The 13,081-nt window shown below is 54.6% G+C and overlaps 1 protein-coding gene across 2 annotated transcripts; it reads right to left on the bottom strand.

Moving 5' to 3' along the window:
* Positions 1-282: 282 nt before the first annotated feature.
* Dolpp1 (dolichyldiphosphatase 1) lies at positions 283-9,194 on the bottom strand. 2 transcript variants are annotated; one of them, XM_026386244.2, is made up of 8 exons: positions 8,953-9,194; positions 5,556-5,656; positions 5,269-5,353; positions 5,071-5,170; positions 4,762-4,860; positions 4,128-4,256; positions 3,425-3,514; positions 283-1,666 (listed from the first exon to the last, which is right to left on the bottom strand). In XM_026386244.2, the coding sequence occupies exons 1-8, from the start codon at positions 9,026-9,028 to the stop codon at positions 1,630-1,632; spliced, it is 717 nt and encodes a 238-aa protein (XP_026242029.1). In that variant the 5' UTR covers positions 9,029-9,194; the 3' UTR covers positions 283-1,629. The 2 variants fall into 2 exon arrangements, with proteins under 2 accessions (XP_026242029.1, XP_026242030.1); XM_026386245.2 differs by lacking the exon at positions 8,953-9,194 and adding an exon at positions 8,526-8,559.
* Between the last annotated feature and the right edge of the window lie 3,887 nt (positions 9,195-13,081).

Raw genomic sequence — 13,081 nt, 5'->3', positions numbered from 1 at the left:
AGCTGCAGCTTGGGCAGGATGTGGGACCACAGAGAGGATGGAGCCAGAGGTTGGAAGGCCCTGGTGGGAAACACAAAGGCCTTCAAACCCCTGCCTTGGGGCCTAGGGTGCAGCTCCCAGGTGAGGCACTCACCTGGCACCTGTAAGGCCCCTGGCTCCCTGTCCAGCATTAGTGGAGGGACTAGTTATCTCAAGATGCTTATGATTTCCTTGTCCTAAGGGTCACATGTCACCACAGCCACCCCCAGCCGCCTCACATAAGCTGTCACATGCTCAAGCCGCCATAGTTTAAGATTTTATTTTAAAACAATAGTAAACAATTTTGTTGATTTTTCTTAAACCACCTTACACTTGGCTTGTCTCAGGCAAAAAGTAAAAAATAAAAATACTAAGGGAAGGGGAGGGAAACATGGGGACTGACCTACCTCCCTAGAAACCAGCCCTGGTCCTGGCATCTGGAATGGCTTTGGACACTGCCTTTAACAAATGAGAAAAGAAAGCACCGAAAACTTGTGCTTCAGCAGCAGATTAGGACCCTCCACTGAGAAAAGGGTGGGGGGAAACACAGGTCCCCAGGGACCTGGGTCAGCTCTGGAAACTTCTGGGAGTCTGGAAGCCTCTCCTCCATGAGTGTTGCAGAGTGACTCGAGATGGTCCCTAGGAAGAGCCCTCCAAGCTGGGCATATGGGGATCTGTGAGCTCACACCTGGACAGATTCCCTGCCTGCTGGGTGAGGTGGGAAGGACAAGGACATCTTCAGAGCATATAGAGAAGGGCAGGGGATCAGGCACTGGCTGCCAGACTCCTCCTGTCGTGGCTCCTGGTTCCTTTGTTCAAGGGATGAAGACTGACTGGTGCTAGGTGGCAGACACGGAGCTGTAAACAGCTTGGGTGTGTCACCCATACGTGCAGGCTCCTTTGACATCTTGGGGACAGGAGACCAGAGAAAGCCCTTGTGGTGTCAGGTTGATACGGAAGAACACAATGATAGCAGCCGCCAGACTCGTGCTTGCTCTGGGCCCTGCCCCCAAACGAAACACTGACGAGGTTCTGGAATGGCAATGGTGGCAGGGAGGGCACAGGGGACACTCCCTTCTCCTGGCCCCCAGCCCCTCAGGTCCAGGAAGAGGCAGTCTGCCCCTGGCTCAGGACAAAAGGCCTGGGCCCCTCTGTACCCAGGATAACCACTGCAACGTGGACTCTCTAGGTCCCATCTCCAAACTCCCATCTGCCTTTGACAAAAAAATCAAAAAATAAATAGTGTGCACTTTTTACGTCACCTGGAATCTCTGGCCCAAGACTAGAGATGCAAGCCCTCATCCCCTTCCCCACACCCTGGTGCCACATCAGGGGCACCTTCTGCCCAGCTGGGGGCTGGCAGCATCAGAGTAAGTGTCTCTGGCCATTTAGCCCCCAGGCAGCAGGCCTTCCAGGGTCCTAGTTGAGGGGCTGGCTCAGCCCTTTGGTCCACCTTGTCCATTAAAATTAAAATAAGAAAAAAAAAAAGGCTCCACTTGGTGACTCAGGTCTGTAGAGGTCTCTGCTTCAGCCCTCTGTCAGTCATTCTGTCCATCCTGCAAGGCATCATGCAGGCCAGATCTGGAGGCTGGACCCAGCCCTACCCACCAGTCACTGCAATTTCGTCCCCAGCTTGCGCTGTCTGTTCCTGCAAAATAGGATAGGGTCAGATGTGGGGACACCTGGTGTTCAGTGGTATCCCCTCCCCACTCAAAGTTCCAATGAAATGGACAAATGCCCATACAGCAGCTGCAGTGACTGACCCAAGCTGTACCAATCAGAGCCCCTGCCCTGGGGCTGGGACATGGACAGGGTCAGTCTCTGCTGGACTGTATCATGATATCTCCTCAGCTTTAGAGCCCAGGAAGAGGGCCAGGAGATGGGCAGGGCAGAGACCTGGACAAGAGGGACCTGGCTAATTCCAATTAATCCTGGAGCACTCCCCTTACATACAGGTCAGCCCAAGCAGTTCAGTAATCACCAGAATGGAATTACAAAGAAGCAGCTTGGGACTGGGGTTATAGCTTAGTTGGTAGAGTGCTTGCCTCACATGTACAAGGCCCTGGGTTCAATCCCAACACCATCACCACCAAAAAAAAAAAAAAAAAAAAAAAAAAAGCAGCCCTACATCTGGGAATATGTAAGCAAAGCAGACTGCAGAGTTTGGAACTGCTGACATCCTGGTTTGGAATGTGCCTATATCCAGATGAGCTCAGGAACCTAATCAAAGCAGGGAATTGCCCGTATTTTCTAAAGCAGCTGACTGAGGTTCAAGAAGAACAGGGCTCGTCTAGAATCCAGGTTAAAATCTTGAGCACCTCAGCAAACTTTTCTGCCTCAGAAGCTTTGTGTATGCTGCTCCCTCTGCTGAGAGCCCCCACTTCTGGCCCTAACAGGACCACTGTTCCTTCTCCTAGGAGGCAGTCCTGGGCGGTCCTGGGCGGTCACGCAGCAGGTTAAGTTCCTGTTGCAAACCCTCAAACCTCTGCGTCTGGCTCCCTGGCACAGACCTCACCTCACGGACAGGCTCTTCATTCCACACATCTCCCTGCAGCTGTGAGCGCCCCCAGGGTGGAACCCTGGCTGACTGCACCCAACCTCACAGCCTGGCACAGAGCAGGTCCATGTGGAGGACAGGCAAATGAAGGCAGGTGGCAGCCAGCCAGCCAGCCAGGACGGGCAAGGCAGCACCACTCTGGGAGCCAGGTAAGAGCACAGCAAGGGTAGCTGGGGCCTTTCTGCTGTTAATGGGATTGCCCAGCCCTAACTCCTTTAAATCCCCTTTTCTCTTGGAGCTGAGGCTTTACAGTTAAGCTTATTAGGATAATTTGGACCTTAATATACTAAACACATTTCCTAGCTGCTGGGACACCCCTCCCTGCCCCACTTCTTCGTTCCTCTCACTCCTCTTTGGAAAACATCCTCTGGAGCCCAGCCTGCTTCAGCTCCTCTCTGAACCCTGAGAGGAGCCAGTAGACATCCCACCCAAGATCTGGGGTGAGCTGAGTGGAAGAGTGTGAGTCAGGAGCATCCAAAGCCCAGCACTGCCCCGACATGCTCTGCACCTGAAGGCTGCCCTAACTGAGTGTGCCCGCTGACCTGGCCACCAGGAAGCATCTCAATAAATAGCTTGGAGGGCCACACACAGGACCCCTGAGATCTCAGTGGACAAGCTCTCCTGTTTTTGGCTGCAGATGTTAAGTGCAAGGGCTCTGGGATAAAAGTTCACTGCCCAGCTCCCTCACCGACTTTCTGAAAGATGTCAGGCAAGTGACTTCCCTTTCCTCTGAGCTTACTTCTCATCTGCAAGTAGGCAAGTTCCAGTAGGCAAAAGTAGGCAAGTTCCAGGCTTTAAGGAAGCCCTGCAAATATGGGGACAGCAGTAACTTCTGGCCCCTTAACTTACCTGGCTTCTGCCCGGGTTACCGTGTACTCAAACCAGAGTACATTGGGAATGAGGCTCGTGTCCCGGATTAGGAAGAACTCAGAGACAGGCCTGGAGAGACAGACCCAGAAAGCCACAGCTGTGTCAGCGCATGAGCCTCCCACCAAGCCAGATGCCCCACCAGATCCTGGGGCTGGTGCTGCACCCTCCCCCACTCCTACAGAGCCACAGTACTCACAACCCAGCAGGACTTTGGCCCACCCCACCCTCCCTTCTTCCTTTTCTTTTGGCAGTACTGAGGATTAAACCCAGGGGCACTCTACCACTGAACTCTATCCCCTTGCTCTTTTGATTTTACTTTGAGACAGGGTGTCGAGGTAAGTTGCCAATGTTGGCCCTGAACTTTTGATCCTCCTGCCTCAGCCTTCTGAGTCCCGGTATTATAGGTGTGCACCACTTTGTATGACTCCGACTGTTTTTTAAGTCCCTCAGAGCCTAGGCAAGGACAGAGGATGGTACTCTGGCTTCTGGATGTGGGGAGGCCCCATAAGACCCTGCAGCAAGACCCTAGGGGAGGTGGAAGCTAGGCAAGTGGCTGGGTACTGGGCCCTCCCAGGGAGATGAGGCTGGACTCAGGTTGCTGGAGACTTCCCATTGATGGCCACACTTGTGGGAGTGGACAGGTGCCACAGGCCAGGAAGGTGGAGGGACAGGAGGCAGTTACCAGGCTGCTATCCTGGGGAACAGCGGGGTGAGGACCTCCTGGGTGAAGACGAACCAGGCGATGGCCATGAGGCTTCCAGCAATGCCCCCATAGAGCACCTGGCTCCAGGTGTGGTACAGCAGGTAGACCCTGGGCCAAGGCCAGAAGGGAAGTTCATGAGAGCCAGACAGAGACAGGCTTACACAATCTCCTGTGTTCAACACGGTCAGTTTCCCAGGGACCTTGTATGCACACGTGGTGTCACACGCAGGTAGGACAAGCTCCCAGGAACATGCCTCAGCCCACCTTCCGAAGGGGGGCAGGGCACTGGAGCCCAATGGCTGCTCCCTATCTCTAGAAGTGACGAGGTTGCTCAGCTGGGATCTGCCTCCCTCCCATCCAGCCCTTAAACTGAGTCTGTCTGTAAGAGGCTCCCCCAGGAAGCTGGGAACAAATGGCTGACACACAGGGATATCCACAGAATCTTAGGCTCCGTCAATGGGCTAGAAGGAGCAACTGGAACCCTGTCCCTTTAAAACCTGAGGTGTGGGGCCCTTTCCCAGACCTTCCCTACAAGACCTGGGAGGGGACCCACAATGAGGTCTAGCAGGATCCCAAGTGGGCAGTGCAGGGCAGGGCTCCTCCTGCCTCATACCTGCTGTAGGAGACCAGGAAGGCCGCAGTGAGGAGCCCCAGGGACAGCACATGCCTCCACAGCAAGTCCAGGAACCTGGCGTTGTTCGTCTGGTGCATTCTGGGAAAACAGACCATCAGCCAGCCTCAGCCCCAGTCTGTGGTCCAGGCCTTCCAAATAGCCCCTGGCCCCATCCACGCGCTCCTGGAACCTTCTGCCTCAGCTGCAGCTCTTTCCACCCCTAGAGGTATCTGAAGGGCTAGCAGTAAGTCCCCAGCACAGCCTATCCTGGGCCATTTTAGGGTCACACCCACTGGTACAGAAGCTCACCTTAAATACAGGAATAGGAAGGAATAGACGGAGAAGAACCACATAAACTGGGAATGGCTGGAGGGCATCCCGTACTTCGTGCCCACGGCTGTGTGGGGGCCTGGGGGAGAAAGGAGACCAGGGCATCACAGGAGGACGCAGGCCTCCTGGCAACACCCCAACCTGGGGAACCACAGGCCCTTGCAGGCCGGGCCCTACCTCCACAGGGCCGTGGTTCCTGGATGACGTGTTTGATCAGCCAGTTGACCCCTTCGTTCAGTGCCAGGCCCCCGAGGAATGAGATCTGCCAGGAAAAGATGTCATTCAGCTGAGCCTGTGTACCTGCTGGCCATAGCCCAGCCGCAAAGACTGTGGCTTCTGACTGACCTCCCAGGCCAACACATGAATAGCCTAGACCAGCTAAGAGCTCTGCATCGCAAGACACGCAGCAGCATGGAGGGGACGACAGAGCAGAGCAGGGTGTGGAGCTGATGGGACAGACTCACCGTGTGTAGCTCCCGCTTGAATATGATGAGGGTCACAAAGCCGACAATGACAAAAACAGGGCTGAGGCTCAGGTAGGCAAGGAGGTGGCCAGAGAGATCACCTGTGGGAGACAGAAGCAGACATGGGAACAGGAGCCAGTCCCTACAACCCAAGTAGGGCCTGAGCCGGCAAGGAGGTCCCAACAGGACCTGGCGCCCAGGGCGAGGCAGTGAAGATGCCCAGTAGACCAACCGACCACGCCAACCTAGTAAAGCAGGTATAACAAGAAAGGTCTAGTCCTAACCACCAAAAGTCACACAGCATGAGCTTAATGCAGGTGCCTTCACTGTCCCCATTCTGAGTACCAGAAGGAGTTATGGACCTGCCCAAAGTCACTCCCACAAATCACACACACACAGAAGTGAGGGACTTAGAAATCCAAGGATCCAGCCTGGTCCACATGCCACACCCATCATTCTGCCAGAGCAGAGATCTGAAGCCTGCTTGGTCTGACACCAGAGGCAGGTCCCTGCATGGAGGGCAGCCCAATGGCACAGCACCACACCTCTACTGCCCCAGCCAAGCCCTGGGCCTCCGGGAAGGCTGATGGTCTCTGGACTCACACAGCCTTGAGTCCACACTAAAGCCCCAATGCAGCCAAGCTGGGACAGTGGCTACTTGTGGCAGGTAACAGTTTCTCACTGCTTCCCCATCGGCAAGAAATTGTGACCTACTGACTACCAGGGTTTTAAACTCCTGACAAGCCTGGAGGGAGGTGGTATGAAGACCACTGGCCCACAGACACTGAGGCCAAAGGCAAGGATGAGCCCAAAAGCTACTTCTGCTGTTTGAGACAAGGTGGCCATGGCAATCTGGGGTTAGAGGGATGGCTCAGTCCTTGTGCCAGGACATGCTGCCCACAGAACTCAGGCAAGGATTACCCCTGCCTGAGTCTCAGTACTCTCCCGGGAGGTGCAGGTATTAGTACCTACCCCCTCCAATGGTGTAGACAGGATGTGATGGGGCCTGAGAGATACCAACTTGGTTCCTGGCACCCAGGACACTTCCACATGGGGGTCACACAGAGGCTGGGAGAACTCAGAGTGGGAAGTGGTCCACACCACTGGGCTGGCCCCAAGTAGCAGTAAAGGTGTCCACAGAGGGCTGAGTATGGGTTCCAAACCTGAAAAGATGGGTGCCTCATCTGGCCTTACCTGAACTTACCCAGGGATCTGGCTTAGAGCTGGTCTGAGAGAACAGAGCAGCAGTCTAGGTTCAAGTGCGTCTGCTGTCTGAGCCCCACTGGGCAATGCTGAGTGAGTCCTTTCCCTTTTCTGGGCCTCTGCTTCCCCATCCATCCCCTCTTAGCTCTGAGATTCTGGGTCTCTCTGCTACCTGGCTGATGGCCCTGGTACTGAGCTGTGAGGACAGAGCAGTAAGTAGCTGGTGCCACATACCTTCAGTCATCTCATCCGCCTGCCCTAGAGCCAGAACTACCCTGGGACCTTCCTGTATGTGCTGCCAGGAACTCTGGTCTCTCCACTCTCTGATCTAAGTTCCTCCATGGCTCCCACTGCCTTTGGGATACGTTCCCCTCAGGCAGTCCTGGCCTGCTTCCCTTCCACCTTCTGCTCCAGTTCCAGGGACAGCACTCTAGTTCCCTGAAGGACTGTGCTCTGTCCTACTTCTGGACTTCGTACACACTACAGTCCCCATCTGGGATGCTGCCTGGGTGAACTCAACAAACATAAGTGGCAAAAAAAGACAAGACCCTACCATTGCATAGCTCTCAGTCTGGACAGAGAATCTGTAATCGGGACACAGCTCACGATCTGCTAGTTCATGTAGCTATTGGCCTAGTGTGTGTCTCCCCCTACACTTCAGGCCCCATGAAAGGAGGGTCAGTCTTTCTATACTCCACTACTCCCCTGCCCGCCACTTCACCATGCCTAAAAACTATGTGAGGTGAAAGATGAAGGAAGCAAGTTCAGTGTAGGCAGTGGCACAGAGGAGAGCAAAGGATTCCAGAAGCATCTACAGGGGATTAGACTTTGCAGGCACAGCCAGGTCCCTTATCACAGCCTGTGTGTACACTGCCAAGTTGCTTCTCCCTTGTAAGACTGAAGCTCTCTGAGAAGCTACTCTGAGGCCAGGGAGGGGATGTCAAGAAGATGCTTGGTCAAGACCCTTCCCTGCTCAGAGACCTCCTTCCAAAGAACAGGAATGTAGGGACCTATCAACCAGGACTGTTCATCAATCTAAACCCAGAAATGCCCAGGGCCTAGCACTTGGGAGTTGCTCAGTGGATACTGGCTAAATCAATAATCAAATGGTGGGCAGGCAGGCAGGCAGATAGGAAAAAGCACCTGGCAGCACGGCCCCACCCCTAGTATAGCCCAGAACAACCAGTCAAAGTTCTCTGGCATCCAGCCCTGAGGTCCTCTGCAGGACCAGGTTCTCATGTCCCTGCCCAAGAAAGCAGTAACAGCAGGCCCTTTTTGAGCAAACTAGGGCTCAGTGAGGGGTCCCCAGCCTCACCCACCACATAAACATCCTACCTGTGAAACAGGTAACATCAGCTGCAGGCATTTAAGGGTTGTTTACCCTGTGGTAGGCACTGTGCCCTGCACTACTCATGCCTGCCTTCGTTTGATTCACACATCATTACAGAAGAGAGGCACTGAGCTTAGTGCCACTTCAGGGATGAAGTGGCAGGGTCGGGTTAGGGTGGGGATAGGTACTTGCTCAAGGCCTCAGCCTGAATTGGAGCCCGGATACGTCTGACCCCAAGGCCCAAGCTCTGCAGTGTATCTACTAGACTGCCTAAGGAACGGTCGCTAATGGACCTCTCATCTGGAAAGCCCTGCCCTCCTAGAAGTGTGTGGACTGCGAAGCTGCATAAAAGTCAGGATCCCAGGGGCTGACTGACTGCCTCCTCGCCCGGTGCCCCCAGTGAGCGCTGCTCAGGGCGTGGCTCCACAAGAACTCACAAGCCTGGCCTCGGCTTGCACACTCGCTGCAACAGGGAGCTCTTTCTCTTACAGCCAGTCCAAAGCGCTATCCCAAAGAAACAGGCACTCCCCGCAAGCCGAGGAGGGAGTGCGGCCTCTCTGGCTTCGGGGAAGGCGGGGAACAAAGGCCAGTGATCCTTCTCCGCCTCATACAGACCCCAGTCCCATTTCAGCCCACCGGAGCCGCGGGACCCTGGGTGAATCGCCCCAGGCGCGCAGCCGCAGAGTGCGCGATCAAGAGGCACACAATTTCGCCCAGCTCATCGCCGCCCCACTGCGCCTGCGCGGCGCGCGCGCCGGCCGAGCCCCTCCATGGCTCACTATTTGACAGTTCCCACCCCGGTGCCTCCGCGCCCCCTCCGCGGGCCGGAGGGCCCAGGGCCTCGGGGCCGGGGCCGCCTTTTACCTGCAGGATATTCGACGTGGGTGAGAGTCACCGGCCGCCATGAAGCGGGGAGCGAGCACTGTCCGTCCGCTGCCATCTTACCCGGAGACCGGGCTTCGCCAAGCAGCCAATGGGGAGCCAGGGGGGCGGTGGTCCTGACCTATCACGCCGGGAAGGCGCCACACACCCAATCGGAGACCGATACAGGTATTGGCGCAGCCATTCAGCGTACAGGCCGTGAGGCTGACCCGAGCGGCGAATCAGAGAGCTGGCCCCTAGGAGCCTGCGAGCCGTCCCAGCCGGCACCCAATCCAGGACCAGCGCAGGTAGTTGCCTGACCAATTAGGAAGAAGGAGAGTTCCAACCCAGAGCAGAGAGCATGCCAGCCAATCAGAAGGTAAGCATGGCTCACAGTGTGGGTAGGATGGGCCAATCAGGCGCTAGCCTGGGGGGCGTGTTGAGCTTTGGTGGGAGCTTTGGTTCGGCTGGGATTTGCTCTGGAGGAAAGTTTCCCGGTACCCGAGTACCTCTGCGGTCGGCGGGACCTGCGCGCCGGTAAGAGCGCGTGCTCGAAGCAAAGAGGAAATCTCAGCATCACTGGGTCCTATCCGCTTTTAATTATAAGTAAACTGAGACCAAAGACTCGGGCATTTATTTTTCTTTGTCCTTTACTGATCCACGGAAGGACGAGTCCAACGAAGCAGAGGGCTTTTTTGTTAAAGAGCTCGTGGGTTGGAGAGGGAACTCCTGGGGCGGGGGCACACACGTTTAGGTACCCTAAACGCTTTACAGAACGGAAGCCTAATTGAGGTTAAGGACGCCTTCCTTCTTCCACTCATTTAACAAGGATTTATTGGTTCAGCCATGTTGATACTACTTAATGAGGCATCTTGGAAGCATGTTTTCCACCTATCCCTCAGTTTTCCCAAAACATTCTTAAGTAAACCTCCATAGGTCCCCACCCACCTCACCCTCTGACTCCCTCTCCAGCTTGATGAAGTACAGGTCAGGTAAGGTGCTCTTGTCTCCTTACCTTGGCTTATGCAGTGCCTCTGCCTGGAATGCACATCTTTTGCCCTACTTTGCCTGACCTAATCTGACTCAAGTGTCTGTTCACTGTTTCTGTGGCCAAGTGAGGGGCCTCCACTGGACTCCTGTGGTTGCATCCCCTTTTCTACCTCAGCCCTCACAACACAGGATTGTTAATTGCTTCCTTTTCTGTCTCTGCAAGTGAGCAGTGGTTCTCTGACAACCTGGGCCAACCTCAGCTTGTAGAAAACATGGATTCTTGGGACTCACTAAGACCTCCTGGGTTGACCCAGAAGGTCCAGGTTGGAGCCTTAGCCTCTGCACTTTTTTTTTTTTTTTTTTTTTTTTGTGTGTGTGTGTAGGGGAGAACTGGGGATTAACTCAGGAGCATTCTACCATTGAGCTACATTCTCAGCTCTTTTTATTTTGAGACAGGGTCTCAATAAATTGCCCGGGCTGGTCTTCAACTTGCAGTCCTCCTGCCTCAGCCTCCTGAGTAACTGGGATGACAGGTGGTGGCAAACATCAGAAAAGCCCTGGGCAACATGTGGACAGAGTCCAGTACATCCCTGAACCTGTCTCAGGCCAGACCCAGAACAAGTGCCTGATAAATGACACCAGTGCCTGTGAGGTGGAGTGAGAATCAACAGGAATCACACTGATCAGAATGGCTGACTCTGCCAGCCTGCCTGCCTGCCAGCCAAAACCAGGACCTCCCAAGTGGACAATAAGTAGACAAAAACCAAGGGCCCAGGAAGCCCCTGTCCCAGCTCAGTTGTGCTCAGCTTCCCTACCTCCCCCGCCCAGTGGGCCTTTCTGGGTCGGCTGCTCTTGAAGTCATCTGGTCACCTGCCCTCAGCTGCCTCAGACACTGCCATTATTAGTCTCTGAGAAGCAGGAGGTGTGAGGAGTGGGTCCTGAGCTTCCCAGAATAGTTCCCTGGGACATGGCAGCTATCATGGGTCTGGGCTGCAGTGCCCTTCCCAAACAGGCCCAGAGAAGCAATTCCCTGAAACACAGGATTCTCAGACCCCAGATTCTCTCCCACCAGGGAGTGTTCCTGAGGAGGTGACAAGGATGGGGGACTACAAAAGGAGTGGGAGTTTTGCAAGGTGGGTTTCCTGGAAGAGGAAACAACACGGCAGGTGTCCTGAGGCTGCAGTGGTGGGTGACAGAGACAAGAGGGACAGGGAAGCTCTGCAGGGAAGAGGTCAGCAGGGGTCTGGCCATCCATGGCACTGAGGGCATTGTTGGTGCTGAGGACAAAGGGGACTTCTAATGCCATATGCCATACACGGTATGTCTAGGTTTTGCACTCACCCCCTGGATTGAACCCAGGGGCACTTAACCACTGAGCCACATCCCCAGCCCTTTTTATTTTGAGACAGGGTCTCAGTAAGTTGCCAAGGCTGGCCTGGAACTTTTGATCCTCCAGGCTCAGATTTTGGAGTTATTGGTCTTAGAGGTATGCACCACCCAGCATTGTTTCAGGAATATTTGAGCTCCTCGTCAGTGCCATCATGAGTGTCAAGGACATCTGCCCTCATGAAACTTCCATTCTGAGGAAGTTGCAGAACTTCTGGGTCCTGAAGATGCAGTTAGAGAGACTAGGAGTCTCAAACTAGGAGCAACCATGTCAACTGTCAAGACACTCCCAGAGGAGCCATCTATGGCCTGTCTCTTAGAATAGCTTCTGGGAAGCTGGGCACGATGGTGCTCCCCCATCATCCCAGCTACTCAGGAGGCTGAGGCAGGAGGATCACAAGGCTGAAGTCAGCCTGGAAAACATAACAAGACCTTGTCTCAAAAAATAAAAAGGGCTGGGGGTGTGGCTCAGTGGTAGAGCACCCCTGGGTTCAATCCCCAGTACCCCCCCACACAACAAAAAAGCTTCTGGAAGGCAAGGCTTGGGGTTCCACACACTGCAGGGCCTAGTCCTCGAGACAGAAACAGTCAGGCTCATCCCCAGGCTGCAAGCTCCCCGGGTTTGGGGCATTTACTGATTTCCATAGTGTAAGTACTTTAAGTTGTCTCAAAAACCAGAACAGAGAGCCCACCCCAGCAGCAAACACCCATGGTCCCAGCACCAGAGGCTAAGGTAGGAGGGTCACTCAGCTCAGAAGTTCAGGGCCAGCCTGGCAACATGAGGAGACTCTGTCTCAGGAAAAAAGCCAGGGTGAGCAGGTGGCTGCTGCACATACCACACCTGAGCAGTGCCTGGAGCAGCACCTAGCACACAGGAGGCCCATAAACACATGGTGGGTGTCCTCAGCTGTCCTGTCCCCCTGTGTCCAACCTGGATGTCCCTTATGTTGTAATTCCTGCCACTGTTTGCTGGGCCAAAGACTCAGTGCTGTGTCCTGCAGGATCTTATGACCATTGTCCTCTATGACCACCTGAGTAAAGGCTGGGAAGGGCTGGGATTAGATGGCTCGTGGCTAGCTGCTTATGGCCATGGGAGTGCCATGCCAAGGTAAGGGGCCTGGAGTACTAGGCTGGGCTCAGGAGACCTAGATGTCCATCCCACAGCTGCCATGGCTGGCCAGCACCACTTCCCTCCAGATCTCCCTACCATTAGTGAGGGGACTGGGCACAGTTACCTCTGTCCACAACACCCTCCCCCAAACCTGTGCTGAAAACCACTGCTCTGCACTGTGGGTCTGAGTTCTTGCCTGGGCTCCACTGGGCAGTTCTGCTGGGTCACTCATGCAGCTGGTAACTCGGCTGGGCCCAGGTGGTACCAGACAGCAGCCTTTGAGTCTAGAGGTGAGCTGCTGAGCTTCCTGCAGCACCATGCTGTGTTCTGTGGAAGGACTCAAAGACTGATGGGAGGGTGTCCAAATGACCTGGCAGCTATTCCAAGAAGCTCCCAGTGGCTAAGCGTTGACTGTTTTAAGTTAGAGGAATGATTGTGACTGCATCATATCAAATAACTAAAACCCTATGAGTTCATAGAGGTATTGAACAAGCAGGGAGCAAATCAATTCCAGAATGGTCTGCAGCAACAAAGAAAATACTGGCCAGGTGTGGTGATCATCCCAGCGGCTCAGGAGGCTGAGGCAGGAGGATTGTGAGTTCAAGGTCAGCCTCAACAACTTAGTGAGGCCCCATAAGCAATTCA

This window comes from Urocitellus parryii, chromosome 4 (assembly GCF_045843805.1).
Source record: "Urocitellus parryii isolate mUroPar1 chromosome 4, mUroPar1.hap1, whole genome shotgun sequence".
NCBI classification, from domain to species: domain Eukaryota; kingdom Metazoa; phylum Chordata; class Mammalia; order Rodentia; family Sciuridae; genus Urocitellus; species Urocitellus parryii.
This window is presented reverse-complemented; position numbering and strand designations above follow the sequence as displayed.

Coding starts and splice junctions, on each gene's coding strand:
- Dolpp1 (XM_026386244.2), bottom strand. CDS start 9,028: ATGGCAGCGGACGGACAGTGCTCGCTCCCCGCTTCATGGCGGCCGGTG. Junction 5,657..8,952: donor CCACGTCGAATATCCTGCAG/GTAAAAGGCGGC, acceptor TGTCTCCCACAG/GTGATCTCTCTGGCCACCTC. Junction 1,667..3,424: donor GTAACCCGGGCAGAAGCCAG/GTAAGTTAAGGG, acceptor CCTATTTTGCAG/GAACAGACAGCGCAAGCTGG.